This window comes from Numenius arquata, chromosome 7 (genome assembly GCF_964106895.1).
Source record: "Numenius arquata chromosome 7, bNumArq3.hap1.1, whole genome shotgun sequence".
NCBI lineage: Eukaryota > Metazoa > Chordata > Aves > Charadriiformes > Scolopacidae > Numenius > Numenius arquata.
Window position 1 is genome coordinate 41357562 of NC_133582.1, and position 16863 is coordinate 41374424.

Genomic DNA, 16863 nt, shown 5'->3' on the forward strand with positions numbered 1-16863 from the left:
AGCTGGGGGCGGAGGGAGGGAAGGCGGATATAAGAGCAAAATGGCCGCGCCTGTGCTGGCTTCTAGGAGGGGGCGGGGCCACGCTGCCTGCGGCTCTTAGCGCCAAATTTAAACGTTCCGCCATTTTGGAGAGGTGGTCGGCGGGCGGGCAGGCTCTGGCGTCGGCAGGGCCGGCGAGGATCATGGCTCCTGGCGTAAGAGGTGAGAGGAGGAGATGGGATGGGACGGGACGAGATGGCTGTGCGGCCGTGAAGCGGCTGAAGGATGTTTCCCCCCTGTGTGGGCAGCAACCAGGGACCATGCCGGCTTCTGTGTGGGGGAGGCCGCGCTGCAGGCAGTGCCCCCGGCCGGGTGAGGGACAGCTCTGCCATCCGGGGCCGACCGCCTCTGGGGGAGGAGTATCACCTAGGTGTAAGAGCTAACGGGGTCAGCTACAGGTATGGCCGTGTCGTCTGGGCTTGGCGCCCCGCGGAGGCGCCGAGGCCCCGGGGCTGCGGTCCCCCCGCTGCCTTCTGTAGTGTCGGGGAAGGGGGGTGAGAAGCGGCTTGGGGAGGGGTGAGCCCAGTGCTGCCAGAAGCACTTGTGGCACCGGTATCCCCCAGGGCTTCTCGGGGTCGGTGGGTGCGAGCAGCCCTCCCAGGCGGGACGGCCTTACGAACCCTGTGGCTCTCAGCCGGCCCGCGTTTTTCGGTGGTTCTTCCGTAATTTTATCAGATTTTGATTAGCTGCGATGTTTGTAACCGTTTTACAAACCTTCAAGTGAAAGCAGTCCCCTCTTTAGCCTGGAGAAGAGAAGGCTGAGGGGAGACCTTATCTATGTTTACAAGTACCTAAAGGGTGGGTTGAAGGATGATGGAGCCGGACTCTTTTACAGTGGTTTCCAGTGATAGGACAAGGGGCAACGGGCACAAGCTGGAACATAGGAAGTTCCATTCAAATATGAGGAAGAACTTCTTTATGGTGAGGGTGACAGAGCCCTGGAACAGGCTGCCCAGGGAGGTCGTGGAGTCCCCTTCTCTGGAGATTTTCAAGACCCGCCTGGATGCAGTCCTGAGTGATGTGCTCTGAGCAATCCTGCTTCAGCAGGGGAGTTGGACTAGATGACCTCTAGAGGTCCCTTCCAACTGTGACAATTCCGTGATTCCGTGAAATGGGAGCAAAGAACGGTTAGCTGAGAGTGGGTCCTTTCCCGAGGCACAAGCAGTGCAACTGGCTGTCAGGCTGATGGGAGTTTTAAAATGCACTGCTTTTCTTCTCCCAGCTCCTTTTCGTACCTTGTGTATTTTAAGAATAAATAACTGGACTATAAATTAGCTCATTTCTCAGATGTTATTGCGTGAATCAAAGCAGGTAGACTCACATAGCATCAGTAGGATATTTATGTAGAATGACTGCTAATGAGAAGGTTAGTGCCTTTGCACACCATAATTAATCCTACTTTTAAAGGGATCTTCCTATAATAGAATTGTGCACTTTAGAGACTTCATAATGTTTTTATTATTGGAATATTTTCATAAATCAATTTTCATTGCCACTTTACTTAATTTTAAAATTTGATTGTGCTACTAAGTTAATAATTTGACTAACCTACGTGAAATAATTTCATGTCAGATTCACCCTTAAGTAAAAGTCACCATATCTACCTGTGGGGTAATTAATATGTGCCATCTCCTTGAGATGTGAAGCTGTGCAAAACAATGCTCATACATACATGGAAGCTGTATGCATTACAGAGTGGTCAATATTACTTCATAAAAGTGAAAGTAATACAGCTACTCAGTTGTGCAAGTTTAGGAAATTAAGGTTTTGCAGTCATGTCAGTAGAACTATTTCATGCTGCGTTGTTTTATCTGCAGCAAGTTAGCAATTTTTAAAACACAATGGCAATGTATAATACTATTAACATTTATATTTCTAATTCTTCAAAACATTTGCAAAACTTTATATAAATTAAGAGATTGCTCATTGCACATACATTTACAGACGTGTGCATGTTTATGTTGTGGGACTGAAGCTTTCTCTACCTTTCCCAGAAACTTCAAACTTTCTGTGAAAGGAAGATAGTTACTAAATATTTTTGTGCGGTTCTGATTCATGCACGAGAAACAGATATTTATAAGGCTCTCCATTTATCTCCCTCAGCACTGCTTACAGTATTTTCTATTTAAATGGGGTTTTTTGAGCATTAACTTTATCTTGTTTAATCTTTGTCCATATTTCACTTTTATTTTATAGGAGATTTACGTGAATCTGCATTACCTTTGTTGAACTCGTCTAGGTAAAGTAGTATTGGCCAGTTTCCATATATGAATAATCACATTGCACAAAAGGTGCAAACAAACCTAGTATAACTTTGTAACATAATTTAAAAGGGTTTTTTCTTTCAATGTTTTCCTGCACAAGGTTATTGCCATTCTTTCTGAACTTCCTTATAGGTTTTAAAAATAAACTTCTCTTAATAAAAGTGTTGTTCTGAGGCATCAGATTCCTGTTGACATGCTGCCACGCAGTAAGTTCTTATTCGTCCACTAACTCTGCAGCTGGACTCCAGAATTTCTCTGAAGACATATTCCATGAGGAATTTCAATTCTATGAGGAAGTCCTAAGCTAAAAGAAAAAGCCCTCCAGATATAAACAGCTTCTGCCACAACTCATATTATCTAATGAAAAAATATTCAGCAAGTTAGTGAGTTGTGTCTTAAGTCTGGTATAACATCTTCCCTTTCTCAGATGCTTCCTGTTCTTTTTTTTAGCCTCCCCAGGCCCACATTTCAGTCATTAAGTCCTTCCCCCACTTATAAAACTATTCTGTTTCTTTCTCTTGTTTACTGAAAGTAAAAATCAATAATAGTTACAACACCTTCGTGCTGTAACTGCTCTTTGGGAAAGAATGAAGTAAAGTAAATCCAATTGCTGCCATTTCACGTAAGAATTTAATTCTTAATATTACATAGGTGTATTGGTATTTATACCAAAACTCCTCAAAGCTTTAATGTAATAGTCATGCACAGCTGCTTATTCAAGCTAAATTTACTGGTGCATCCACTGATAAATGTGATTAAATAGGTTAGGGAACTTTTAGATGTAGGTGCTGCTATACTTTATTGGACCCATGGATCAAGAATTGATTGTTACTTCCCTTCTTGCAAGCAGCAAAGAAAAATGCTAGTAACTTTCTTGCTGGAATTGTAGCATCACCTGCTCTATTTGTAAAGTCTTTTATAACTTCCAGTAGTAAGAAGGATGATTGAAGCCGGTAGTCTTGGAAACTACCAAAACCTTTATGTAACACTGTTTTTATGTCTCTCAAGTTCACTGTGAAATGTGTTCTTTTAGAGCTGAAGTTAAATGCAACAGCAGTCGATTCCACTACCTTAGCATTGTTTTTAAATCTGCCCCTTTTTTTACCTTTAATAAATCTTTGACTTGTAATGAATTGATGTGTACAGCTATAAGTAGTGTATTTGTGTTGTATGACTTCCCATGCTTAATCTGATTTTTGTGATTTAATTTTATCAAACAGCTGACAGATCTATTTTGAAGTAATCTAATGCATATGTATTCATTTAGTGTTGAAGGTGATGCAATCAAAGTTTACGTAAGGGTACGTCCTCCTTCGGAGGGAACTGCGTTAACCGATGGAGATCAAGGCTTGTGTTTATCTGTCCTGTCATCAAATACCATCCGTCTGCATTCAAAGCCTGAGCCAAAGATCTTTACTTTTGATTATGTTGCAAATATGGAAACAACACAGGTAATAACTTCCAGAGTTTCATAACGGTATTGCAGTTTTTCCCCAAATTTTAGCAGTTGCTACACTAAACCTTTCTAAAGATGTAATGCCTTAGGTATTATTTTTTGCAGTGATCAGATTGGTAATATGTAGTTATAGTACAGAAATGTTGCACTAAATTCTGCTAATAGTTTTAATGTATTTTTTAATTGTTAATTAACTTAATTGAAATTTGCATTAAAATTGAAACTTCTACTTGTAAATGTTACAGTAGTACCATATACAAGAAATAACCCCCCCTGTTGAGACAAATGTATAAAAGTAGCTGTCAGTAACTGATATTAAAGATTCGATTCGTATGTTAGGAACTTACGAGTTTATCTTCTATTAGTTATATTTCCTTCTTATACATTTGCCTTTTAAATATATGTGTTGTTCATCTGGGACAGGTAATACTGGAAGGCAAATCCTTCAATTTAATCTTTATAATATTGTGTTTGAAATTCTGAACACAATTTTAATTCCTCTGAGACTTCAATTCCATTTAACTTCTGTTTAACAAAACCAAGCCAACCCCCTCCCCAAATTTTCCACCCACTGTAGTCTGCTGTTTGTAGCTAGGCTCTTCTTGCAAGTCTAAGAAAAATACGTGAAAATAGATGAGGCTAACAGTTGTGCAGATTTGTTGACTGTGCAGTGGCAAATGTTGGAAAGTAGCTAGATTTTATGAGTGTCATAGGCTCAGTGTTAACCTATTGACAGTATAAACCACACAATGTAATCAAAACCTCTGCATCAAAATTAACATAATACGTATTTGAAAGTCATTACTGTGATGCTGAATTTTATTTTTCTTTCAGTTATCAACAAGGAATATATTTCTGTCACACAGACTTAGGATGCATTGTTTTGCTGTGAGAACTCCAGGGGGTCATGATACGTGTCTAACTTTAAGGAATGCATCTATTTTATACATTATAAAGTTATGGCATAGAAAACACTGATAGAAGAGATGCTTAAATAACTGATGTCAAGTGCCTTCTCTTTCCTTTGTCTCTAGGAGTCAGTGTTCTCAAGTGTGGCCAAAAATATTGTTGAATCTTGTATGAATGGCTACAACGGAACCATCTTTGCATAGTAAGTCATGTAATGGTATTTCATAGCAGTTGCAACATCTGAGGTGATTTGTTAACGAGTAGTTGTGGTTTTAAGTGCCAGAGCTGCCTTAATATTAAGGAAACTTTGAAAGTGCTTCCTTAGTGCAGCACAAGATAATGTTTCTGCAATACTGGAGAGTACTTCTTATTCCTCTTTCGGAGCAATCTATTTGTAGGTATTATGCTTCTAACACTTAAGGTCAATAATGTGGATTGTAAACTCATTTTGATTATACTATTTTTTGTCTAAAAACTCAAGGTGGTGGTGTACTGTTAAAGAGAAAGCTGGTTGTTTTCAGTATGTCCACAGTAAAATGGAATGAAAATCTCTTTATATTTGGCCAGCTCAACTCTTTAGTGACTCTTAGCTGCCTGTGGGAAAACTCACGAATGATATTTTTAACTTTAAAAATATTTTCTAAGGTAGAAATATATCCATGACTAGTAGCATGAATATCATTATATTACCTCTCTCTCTTTTTCATTTCAAAAACTGAGTAAGCACTTTGGTCAAAAATGTGAACTTGAAGGACTATCTAATCAAAACCTTACTGGGTTTTTTAGCCTAGCACAGCATTTGCAAAACTGAAGGGAAATTGACTTTGGTACAATATACAAATGTGGAAAAATGAAGTGAAATTGCCCTGAAGTTTCTCTAGGCTGATTAATAACTACTGTTAAAAAAAAAAAAAAGGATTTATTAAACTTAAAAGTATCTTTCTCATTTTAGGTTTACGTGCACTAGTGAGTGACAAAAAATGTAAAAGTTTGACCCAAAAAATAGTTCAATGTATATATTTTAATGTTAAGTTCCACTACTTCCCTTTCCAATAGAAAAGGAAGCAAAATGGTGGATGATGTGGGACAAAAAAGGTGATTTACCTAACAGAATTTCATGCTCAAATTTGCTGTTCTATTTTTATACCTTTTTAGCTTATTGATTTCTCAGCTTGCCTGTCTTTTTTTATCTTCATTTTAGAAGATTTTTTTTTTTTATTTGAAGCTGCAAGTTCTCTTTAAAAGATGCAGATTAATAAAAGCTTTATTCTGGCTCTTAATTTTTATCTGACCTCTTTTTTTTTGTTTGTTTGTTTGTTAGTGGCCAGACTGGGTCAGGAAAAACCTTTACTATGATGGGTAAGTGGATGAGAGAGCTTAGTCTTTCAGTGGTTTCTTACTGTTTTTTTTTGTCTTGAGTTGAAGTGTTGTCTTGCTTAAACACCAGAGATGATTTAGAATTCTGTCTTCCTGCAGATAACTTTAAGATTATAAGAAATGGTGAAGTGCTCAGTGCAGTTCTTGCTTTATATCAAAAGAGTGAAGTATATGTACTCTTTTTGAAGATGTAGAGTTTCTTTCTGATTCTAACAGGGGAGAAGCTTTTCAATTAAATCAAACGCTCTTGCTAAATTTTCTCAAAAATGAGTATTGTACTGGTTTCCCTGTTTGGCTGATATCTCTTGCGTGTGTAGAAAAATATTCTAATATGAAAGGGTCTTCCATATTAAAATACAGTGAGTTTTTCAAAATAACTGACACCTCCCCAACTAGGAGTTTAAGGCCTCTCTGTATACAAAGGGATCCCCATGTAATCTTGTTCTTCATACAGCGGCGATTTTAAATGCATTAATATTGTACTTGACATTAGAAAATTACTGAAATAACCAAAACCAGTTTGACTGACATGTTCAAGGACTACATAGATATTAATTAAACATGGGGACAGATTACCCCATCCTTCTTGTTCCTCAAAGCAGGGCTAAGGTAGCTGTGTTGATGTACATGTTTTCTATGGAAGTCCAAGTAGTTTATACTATTTCTGACTTAGGTAGCCTATGGACAAGGTAAAATAGACTTTCACAAGCATCATTTAGACTATGTATAAATATGATTATGGAATACTATTTTAGATCTTGAAAGTTGATTTTTATTGCATGTCTTCTGTGCTTTTGCCATAAACTGACTAAAACCTGGTTGCTGAAGTTTTCTGTAACGACATCTTGAAAAGATCAACTGTTATTCTTTAGTATTAATTAATTTTTTTTTAAATTAAAAATCTCTTTAGGACCATCTGATTCTGATAATTTCACTCACTGCCTGAGAGGTGTAATTCCACGGAGCTTCGAATACTTATTTTTTCTAATTGAACGTGAAAAAGAAAAGGTACATTTATTTTATACTTATTAGTGTGGTCAAAGTAATGTTTCACATTAAAGATTAGCTAAGGCTGTTTGGTAAGCCTGGTGTGTAGCAATTGCAGTTTCCGGGATTATTGCTGTCTTGCATCAAATTTATTAATGAGAAACGCTTGTGTCCAGTATGCTACCAAATTATAGTACACTTTCTTGAGACACAAGCTTGCTTATATTTTGAGTCTAAAAATACATCTAGGTTTCTGGGTGTCGGTTGTCATCTGGGCATCAGATATATACAGTATGCAGAATATATATGCAAACGAATAGCTTTAGATATGTATAAAAAGATACTCACTGCCATACAATGCCAGATTTCATGTAACCGATCTGTTTATAGTGTAAATTACTGTGTTTTTCAGGCTGGCAATGGAAAGAGTTTTCTCTGCAAATGCTCATTTATCGAAATCTACAATGAACAGATATTTGACTTGCTAGATTCTGCTTCAGCTGGACTCTTTCTCAGAGAGCACATCAAGAAGGGAGTCTTTGTTGATGGTGCTGTTGAACAGGTGTTGTCATCTGCTGCTGAAGCATACCAGGTATTTTTTTGTCACTTTTTAATGTTTGGACTGTTTATCTTGATGCTTATTGATAAATATTCCTTTTTGATGAAAGCATATATTTTTTTTGCACAGTGTCTGTGACACCCTCTTCTCCTATCTCCATCCTCCAAAAAACAGTGTAAAAAGCTGTTTCTAGGCAATGCTTCCTGACTACCCCACACGTGTAAGAAATCCTGTAGTTCTGGAGTATGGAATATATGAATTGGAATTACAGTAATCTTTCTCTAATGCTTGCCCTGCACATCTCTGAAATAGCGACAGAAAGCTACATCTGCTAATTAGGCAGCATGCGTGTTCCAGAAATTGTCAGGTTTATTTCTCCAGGAATGACACATGTACACATAGTACTTCTGTGACTTGAAATATTTTTTATCCTTATGTACAACTAGCATACAGCAGTATTGGATATGTTATGCTTTCAAATGGCAATGGAACTCTTGAAGGAAAGAAGTGAATATTATAATTAGTGGTTTTATTAAGATGGACTGTAGCTATATTTTTTCACTTCTAAAATACTTCTATTGGAAAAAAAAAGTAAAAATAAGTCCTTGTCCTTGAGATTTTTGAAAGCTGTTACATGGAAATACGCTTACTACTGTTTGTCACCTGTATGTAAATACTCAACATAGTCTGAGATACTTGATATTATTTGATGTCTTTTTCATGCTTAGGTATTAACTATGGGCTGGAGAAACCGTCGTGTAGCATCGACCTCAATGAACAGAGAGTCCTCAAGATCGCATGCAGTTTTCACTATCACAGTGGAATCCATGGAGAAAAACAATGAGGTTGTTAACATTCGGTCTTCCCTGCTCAACCTGGTAGACTTGGCAGGATCTGAGAGACAAAAGGACACCCACACAGAAGGACTGAGGTTGAAGGTTAGTTCTGTAATATCTGTAGCATCCTTCTGCTTTCAGATCTACTGCCCTTTTCCATCCACCAAATCTGTTCACCTTTGCTCTCTTTTTTTTTTCTCCAGGAAGCAGGTAACATAAATCGATCACTAAGTTGCCTGGGCCAAGTAATCACAGCACTTGTTGATGTCGGTAATGGAAAACAGAGACACATTTGTTACCGGGATTCCAAGCTCACTTTTCTGTTACGGGTAACGTATATGCTCTGGATTTTATATGCTACTTGGGGTATAGAAAAAAATATTTGTTTGGGTTGTTTTTTTTTTTGTTTTACTCTACAAAGCTGAACTTGGGTACATTAAAAACTTGTTTTCACCTAAACAGACTTCCAAGTGATTTATTACTGTTAACTGAAGACAAGAAATTTATGCTCATAATCTCCTTATATTTGTAAATTTAAAGGAAAAATAAGTATATGTCTTAATCCCTATAATTTTGGAAATACTGTGTATCACAATGTAGTATTTAGAGACGTGTTGGAATGTTTGACAGGATTTCCACAATTAGCCTATGTGTGCTAAGTGTTGGCAAGATGTTAAGAATTGGACAAATTTACAGTTTCCCGCCTGAGAGTTTATGGGCTCATTTCAAGATGAACAGAAAACAGACAGAAGTAGTCAAAGATTTGTTGGTTGCCAGCACTCGCCAAAATTCTGTGAACAGTAGTGAATAATATCTGTAACATATTTTTGTAATATAATATAGTACTTCCACATAATATAGTATTTGTGTTACAACATAGTATTTTTGTGATCACAGCAAAATTTCCAAAAAATTCTATCCCTGTTCCACGTATATCTTAGAATTGTGAACCTCTGAAGAATTATGTCCTTCCAGTGCAACCCAAAATACATAGAAATTGGATGAGAATTGCAACTGTGTATGAGCTGTGACTTTAAGTGTTTGTTTTTTTTTTTAAGGTGGTTGTACTGTAAAGAAATCCACAAACATGACCACCTCTGCTAGACAAAGCCATTGAGACTTGTGTGCTATTTTGTAGTAGAATCATAGAATGGTTAGAGTTGGAAGGGACCTTAAAGATCACCAAGTTCCAACCCCCCTGCCATGGGCAAGGACACCTCCCACTAGACCAGGTTGCCCAAAGCTTCATCCAGCCTGGCCTTGAACACCACCAGGGATGGGCTTTTAGAGTCCTAGGTATAACTGCCGCCTTCTCCGGAGATTTGAGAGCTACGTATCTAAAAGCATGGAGTTATTTGAAGGCATATGTGTAAAAGGGAGAGGTTCTTTTTATATGCTTGGTCAAGAATCTGTTGGCTTGTGATTTAGTTTGTTTGGCAGTTGCCACCAGAAAGTAAGTTGGAACAATCGATAGGCTGGAGGATGTTCAAAATAGTGCGAATGCAATCTGCTAATGACCAAGATTAAAGTGAAATATCTACTTTATTCCCTGTTGGTTTTTTTCTCTTCCTGCTGTTCAACTGTAACCAATATCTCAAATTGTTGATTAGTAATATAGAATCAGGGTTTTGAAAACCCAAATAAAGTCTTTATTTACAGTCACATCCTTTTTACCCATGTCTGAACTAAAATTTCAGAAACTTAAGCAGCATGGAGATTTTGTTAAATAAACCCCCTTATGCAGTTTGTTTGAAGTGATACACAGTAGCTCTTAGGTGATGGCTTCCTGCTGTAGCCAAAACCATGCAAATATAGATAACGTCTATGTTTTTACATAGGATTCCCTTGGTGGTAATGCAAAAACATGCATAATCGCAAATGTTCATCCAGGATCCAGGTGTTTTGGTGAAACATTGTCCACCCTTAATTTTGCCCAGCGAGCAAAGTTGATTAAAAACAAGGTAAGAGAGTTATCCAATGTCTTTATTGTTGCAACAGTTTCTTGTAATTTAAAGGGCACATCTGCTTACAGGATAACTTCATTGAAGTACTCTTGTGCTTTCGCTAATTTAAATAACTATAACTTATTTGAAAAACTTAAATTTGCTTTCCTAAATGTTTATAGTAAATGATTTTTGAAAATGACTTGTTTGCTTTTGATTATGATTAGAGTACAACAGCTGAGCACTAGGTAGTAGCTGATAATAGTGTGTGTTCATTGCTTGTTCTCTGAGCACTTCATTGAAAAAAGTAAGTAAATCTGTTATTAAAAAATTTAAAATTGTCATTAAAAAAATTAGATCCACTAGTATTTTAGTGCATCTAGTTTTTATATATGCTTAATCCCAAAACGTAATTTCTCCTGAGTGAGTTTTGAATGTATGTTGACATCTGGCTGGAAACTACTGCCTTTGTGTGCTGCTTAGCTTTCTTGGTCAAAAAAGCTCCAGAGAAAACACTGAATTTTTTAAACAATATTTTTAGCTTAAGTGCAACTCGATGTTTGATTTACTGAGAAACCAGTGCTTTTTCCATGAGTTCTTCCTTTCCTAACATGGAAAACTTCTCAGTAGTTTTGTTGTTTTGCAGTCTTTGACTTTTCTTTTACCCTGTAAAATATAAGATTTTTTTTTTATTTGTACCTCTTCCTAATTTTCTCTTAATTTTTCTCTTAATTTATGAAAGGCTGTGATAAATGAAGACACACAAGGAAATGTGAGCCAACTGCAAGCTGAGGTCAAAAAGTTGAAAGAGCAGCTTGCTCAACTTACTTCAGTGCCATCAATGCATGATATTTCTGTATCACAAGGTAAGAGTTGGGGGTGAGGGGAGAGAGAGCTTGCTACTTATTTGAGTGGAGTGTTGGAGCCTTATGTAATTCATTAAGTTTCTGAACAATTAGTACTTTTGTAGGGACTGACCTACAGAGGTTGCATTTGTCTTATGGATCCTATTGCTTGTATTTGTATCTAATATTTTCCAGAAATTGTTAATGTGATTTTATTTTCTTCCTTTTCATAAGTTTGTGTCCAAGGTTATGTTTCTATTCTAGAACACCTAGAATACACTTCCAGTTCATAAGAGGTACGCTGCCTAATCCTTCGAATAACCAAAAGTTTGCATGGGATTGCTTGTACATTTAGGTTGGAGGGAGAGCGCTATGGTGTTGATAATGCTCATTGAATCCACTTTTTTTTTTAAGCTCAGGACTGGATTTATTTTCTTTTTTCCTCCTCTTCTTCCCCTTCTGCCCCTTTAAGGAAGATCCTAAGAAGGATCATAGGATCATAGAATGGTTAGAGTTGGAAGGGACCTTAAAGATCATCGAGTTTCGACCCCCATGCCCTGGGCAGGGGCACCTCCCACCAGACCAGGTTGCTTAAAGCCCCATCCAGCCTCATTCAACACCTCCAGGGATGGGGCATGCACAGCTTCTCTGGGCAACCTGTTCCAATGTCTCACCACCCTCACAGTGAAGAATTTCTTCCTAATATCTCATCTAAATCTCCCCTCTTTCAATTTAAAACCATTACTCCTTGTCCTGTTGCAACACTCCCTGATAAAGAGTCCCTCCCCATCTCTCCTGTAGCCCCCTTCAGGTACTGGAAGGCCATTATAAGGTCTCCCCAGAGCCTTCTCTTCTCCAGGCTGAGTGACCTCAACTCTCTCAGCCTGTCTTCATAGGAGAGGTGCTCCAGCCCTCTGATAAAGGATATTTAACTTTCAATAAAAGATCCATTTCAGTGTAAGGTGGTAATGGGGTTTTCATCGATTTGTAATTTTTTTTCTTCCAGCAGGTTTTCACTAGGCCATTGTATCTGCAATATATAGCCCAGCGTAGCTTTCTACTGTGTATACGTCTCACTGAAATGCACTACCTTATACTGTTTGATTACCAGGTAGTAGACATGGTCTTGTAACTCTTATTGTGATCCTGAGTCAATTCTTTCCTGACCTTGCCAAGAAATAGAAGTTATTACAGAAATTAAAGACTTATGTAATATAAAGCATCTGTGGTTGAGTTTTCCTAAGGAAAAATTATTTCTCTGTGAGCATGCGCATTTAACCAGTAAAAACAAGTCAGTGATAATGTGGGACACTGAATCACTGTCTGTGAATACACCAATATCAAGAGAGGGCTCAAAAATGTTGTTAGACTTGTGACAAAGTTCTGAGGAAAAGCAGTTTATGTTTAAGCACTGAAGAGAGGTTTTATGCAGAACCTAATATATTAGAGCTGTGTTTAATCTATGCAGTTAAATTATGTTTGTAATATTTGATCACACAAATATGAGATCTGCTTACTCGCTACACGGCATTTTTTATATATTAAATTACAGTAGGGTAGTTATTATGCTCCTAGATACTATGCTGATTAGTATTCTATAAATAAGTAGTCTTGCCTGCATGAGGATATTCAGAAGAGCTATTTTGAATTAATTTCTGAAGTAGATTAGTTAGGACCTTTTAATACCTTGTGTGGACACTTTCCTTCCAGATGAAATCACTAATTATCTACTTAATTCACACTTATTTTCCTGAATTTCCTTCTCATAAACTAGTTACTCCACGTTTAATATGTACAAACTGTAATAATATTGCCAATAATTGCTTAGTATTTGTCAAATTAATTTCGGAGGGGTTTTGCATTTTATAGATATACTCAGCTGCACAAACTGATTCTTCTACTTGTATTAAAGTTTATTGTAAAGCCATTTAATGCTTGAACAATTTTGTTAATTATACAATTATGTATAATGACTCTGTTCTTTATCAGTACTTGCAGGTGACTAAGACTTACAGCCTAAACCTCTTTGCTCTGGGTACATGATCTTAGAGGAATTATATTGTTCAAAGAATTTATTTAAATTTTCTTCACACAACTGTCATGTTATGTATTTAGGAAAACTTGGTTAACTGGTATTTTAATAAATATGGCATTTGTTTCTTTGACTTACCCTACAGGTGTGGTTGAAAAACGGAAGAACAACATGAATTACATGAACAACTTTCTTGAAGCAATGTTGTTCTGGGAGAAATCAGAAGATGAAAAGAAGGTAAGAAAGCACTAATATTTCTAAGTGTATTCTGTGTACTGTCTGATGGGAGCATATTGAAACTCACTCTCTTCATCATTTTTCTTTGTTTTTGAATAAAAATACTCTGTCCAAAGATTATAAGGTTTAGTAATAAGGTAACTAGTCAAATGACATTTAAGATAAAATCTTTTGAATTCAGACAAGCCATAGGATAGCTTTCTTAGTGTGCTTTAGTTTTAAGCTGTTCAAAAATATGAACAGAACGAAATTCTGTTTTATTTCGGGCACATCTTTGATGTTTGGATCAACAGTGTGTTTTTTGAAGCAAACTTCCCAGTCATCCCCATTTTAATGTTCTTTGGTTCATGTTATGGCACAGTGCTGAATCATCCAAAATGTTTTGGGGTTTTTATTGAAGAAACAAATTGAAACAGGGACTCCAGGGGTGCATCTGATGTGCTTAACTGAATATTGGAGCTTCTACATTTTTGCAATATAGTGTGTAATTTGGCTTCTTGGTGTGAGCTGTTGCTCTCTACAGATCTGCTCCAAATGAATAATAGTCTGTGTATTCACAAAATTATTGTTAACCGAGTTTTGCATTATTTGTGTGTGAATGTGATATGTGCACCTTAAAAATTCACCTAGTGTAACTGTCACTTTTCCACTGATCTGTGTATTTACTTTGTAAGAATTTATTGGAAAAAATTGCTCAACTAGAAGATCTGTGTGCCAAGAAGGAGAAATTTATTCAGTCCAATAAAATGATAGTTAAATTCCGTGAAGACCATATTATTCGCCTGGAAAGATTACATAAAGAGGCTGGTGGAAGTTTACTGCCAAAAGAGCAAGATGCTCTTCTCAGTGAATTGAGGGAGGAATTGCAGACACTCAGAGAACAGGTAAGTCTTTAGCTTTTCCTTTTTTAAAAGTTTTCTTTTGTGAGAAGAGCTCCCCCGATGGAGTTCTGTGACGGGTGGATACAGGCTTCTTAAGAAAGCCAGGCAGAAAAAAGGTGGATGGGTGGTGGATCCCTTTATAGGAGCATCTCAAATGCATGGAGTTTCCCTATGGAAGGGGCAATGGGTGGGTTTAGAGCTTGTGAGTTTGCGTAAGAGGAAAGGCTAGTGAAGGAAAGGGTGATGTCATGGTGGGAGATGGCTACAGGCCACCTGGTCTGGGTTAGGTAGAGAGGACTAAGTCTCCTTCAAGCAACTCAAGGAAGTCTCCATATCACAAATCCTCATTCTTATGGGAGATTTTAACATCCGTGACATCTGTTGAAAGGGAAAGATAGAAGGATGCGATACAGCGGGTTTATGAGGGGTAATAGCATATGCTAGATGGGCTAGTCAGGGGTGATGCTGTTCTGGAGCTGTCTGAGGAAGGCAAGTAGCAAAGTACATACCTGAATAACCCAAAGCTTTAGCTATCTGGTAGGTGTGGTACCATTTATGAGGCAGTTTTGAAGAATAAAGAAACTCAAGAGAGAAAGCAAATCTATAAAAACAGTTTCTTCTGAGCACAAGTAGGAAAAAGGAGTAGATGTATTATAAGACCAGCTTGAATCTGGAGCTCATAACTGAGCTCCAAAGTGAAGGGGGTGGGGGGAAAACAGTACTGAAGTCAGGACAGTCATTAAAGGACTACAGAAGCATTACTATGGCATGCAGGGACAGTGTTAAGAAAGCCAAAGCTCAAAGTTGAAACTGAAAAGGGATGTCAAGAGCAGCAAGAAAAGCTTGTACTGATTTATTACCAGTAAAAGAACAAATACATAAAATGTAAACCCAGTGTCTTTTTTGAGAGCAAGGGAGTTAAAAAAAAAAAAAGGGGGGGGGGGGGGCAGTTTTAACCACTGCAGGAAATACTTTGGGTTTTTTTTCCTCCCCGCCTTGTCTATTACAATTTAATGCTTATTAAAGGTAGTAGAGCAACAGCTAGTTATGTATTGTATTGTCTGGAAAACCAAAACTGTTGAATAAAATACTGCTTATCACAGATGGAACAACACCCACGAATTGCAAAGTATGCCATGGAGAACCATAACCTCAGAGAGGAGAATAAAAGACTTCGTTCTTTACAGTCAGTTAAAAAGGCCCAAGAAATTGATGCTCAGACCATCGCAGAACTCGAAAAAGCCTTTTTGGAAGCTTCAGCCACAGAGAAAAATACTGGAGGTAAAAATTATGCTAATGTTTTTCAGCTAAGTAAGCTTGCTGTATTCCTGTTGTGTGCAGCGTAGTGTTGAAAATGTTGTCTGTCTGATGTATTTTTGCCTTCTTCAAAGTGATACCTGAAGACTGATAAAACGGGTTTACTTCATTTTATTCACATTGGCCTTCAAGCGAATACAGCAATAGGGAATTTCGGGTTCTTGGGCATCTTGTGAACACCATCCATAATCTCATGTTGTTGTCCTTAGTTGTTACGAAGGCTGCAGTAATATTAATTATTCTACTGATTTTCACGTGGACTGTTGCTAATACCTGTTTTTTTCAATCTCAATTGCTGCTATGCTGTTCAAAAGCCTACAAATGCTCTCATTTTAGTAAAACTTACAATATTTGAGCTACTCTGATTTCAGAGGGTGTATGTTTGTTCTTTAGGTCATCATTTATATTCTACCACCCTATCAGTGGAAGGCAATTCACTGGCATCTGAAAAGCTGAAAGCACGCCTGCTACAGACTCAAAGTGAACTGGCAAGTTCAAAACAAGAATACGAAGAATTCAAAGAACTAACCAAGTGAGACAAAACAGTATATAAATGCCTTGAAATGTCATTAAATAATTATATTGATATGCTTTTTTAAAAGTGAGTCTCAGATTCTGAATACAGTCTTAGGTATGTTCTTAGCATGTAAGACAGTGCCAGGTTAAGAAGAATGTGCATGCAGAGTATGTTCCTGTTGAACTCAGTTACTCTCAGACTATGGAGCAATTATGGTGCAATCTGAAGGCATGTCTACACTGTTGCAGATTTCTTTGTTTTTCTGAAAGCTCTTCTTTATGCTAAGATGCAAAACAACACTTCACAACATGCAGGTGGCAGCACATACCATGGAATTCTGATAGTCACCTCCTTAATGGGACAGGGAGAGTTTGGCTTAGTGTCCATGTTGAGCAAGTATTTTTCAGCAACTGAAATATTACAGACAGAAGCAGTGACAGAAACTAAGAGTTGATGGATTTTGGGGTTTGTGTTTGTTCTAGTGCAACAGTAGTTTTTAATATAATGTCTTTAAGACTGCAAGTTTGAGTCAACATAAATGTAGAATCCAAGCACCCCAGAAAATTTTGGCTAACCTGTTGGTTAATTTTTTGTCTGCACTTCAAAATTTTTCAAGAAGGCAATGATACCAGTATCTTGAGACTTGTTATTGGAACAGCGATTT

The 16863-nt window shown here is 37.5% G+C and overlaps 1 protein-coding gene across 1 annotated transcript in view; it reads left to right on the forward strand.

The window, feature by feature from the left end:
• Positions 1-182: 182 nt before the first annotated feature.
• The window catches only part of KIF15 (kinesin family member 15), a 37665-nt gene continuing 20984 nt past the window's right edge, over positions 183-16863 (forward strand). The window contains exons 1-15 of the mRNA XM_074150240.1: positions 183-201; positions 2236-2278; positions 3571-3754; positions 4794-4870; positions 5990-6027; positions 6956-7053; positions 7445-7624; positions 8320-8529; positions 8631-8756; positions 10266-10388; positions 11113-11236; positions 13393-13484; positions 14159-14368; positions 15469-15646; positions 16076-16214. Of these exons, the coding sequence (XP_074006341.1) occupies positions 183-201; positions 2236-2278; positions 3571-3754; positions 4794-4870; positions 5990-6027; positions 6956-7053; positions 7445-7624; positions 8320-8529; positions 8631-8756; positions 10266-10388; positions 11113-11236; positions 13393-13484; positions 14159-14368; positions 15469-15646; positions 16076-16214 (1841 nt within the window). The remainder of the gene's footprint in view (positions 202-2235; positions 2279-3570; positions 3755-4793; positions 4871-5989; positions 6028-6955; positions 7054-7444; positions 7625-8319; positions 8530-8630; positions 8757-10265; positions 10389-11112; positions 11237-13392; positions 13485-14158; positions 14369-15468; positions 15647-16075; positions 16215-16863) is intronic.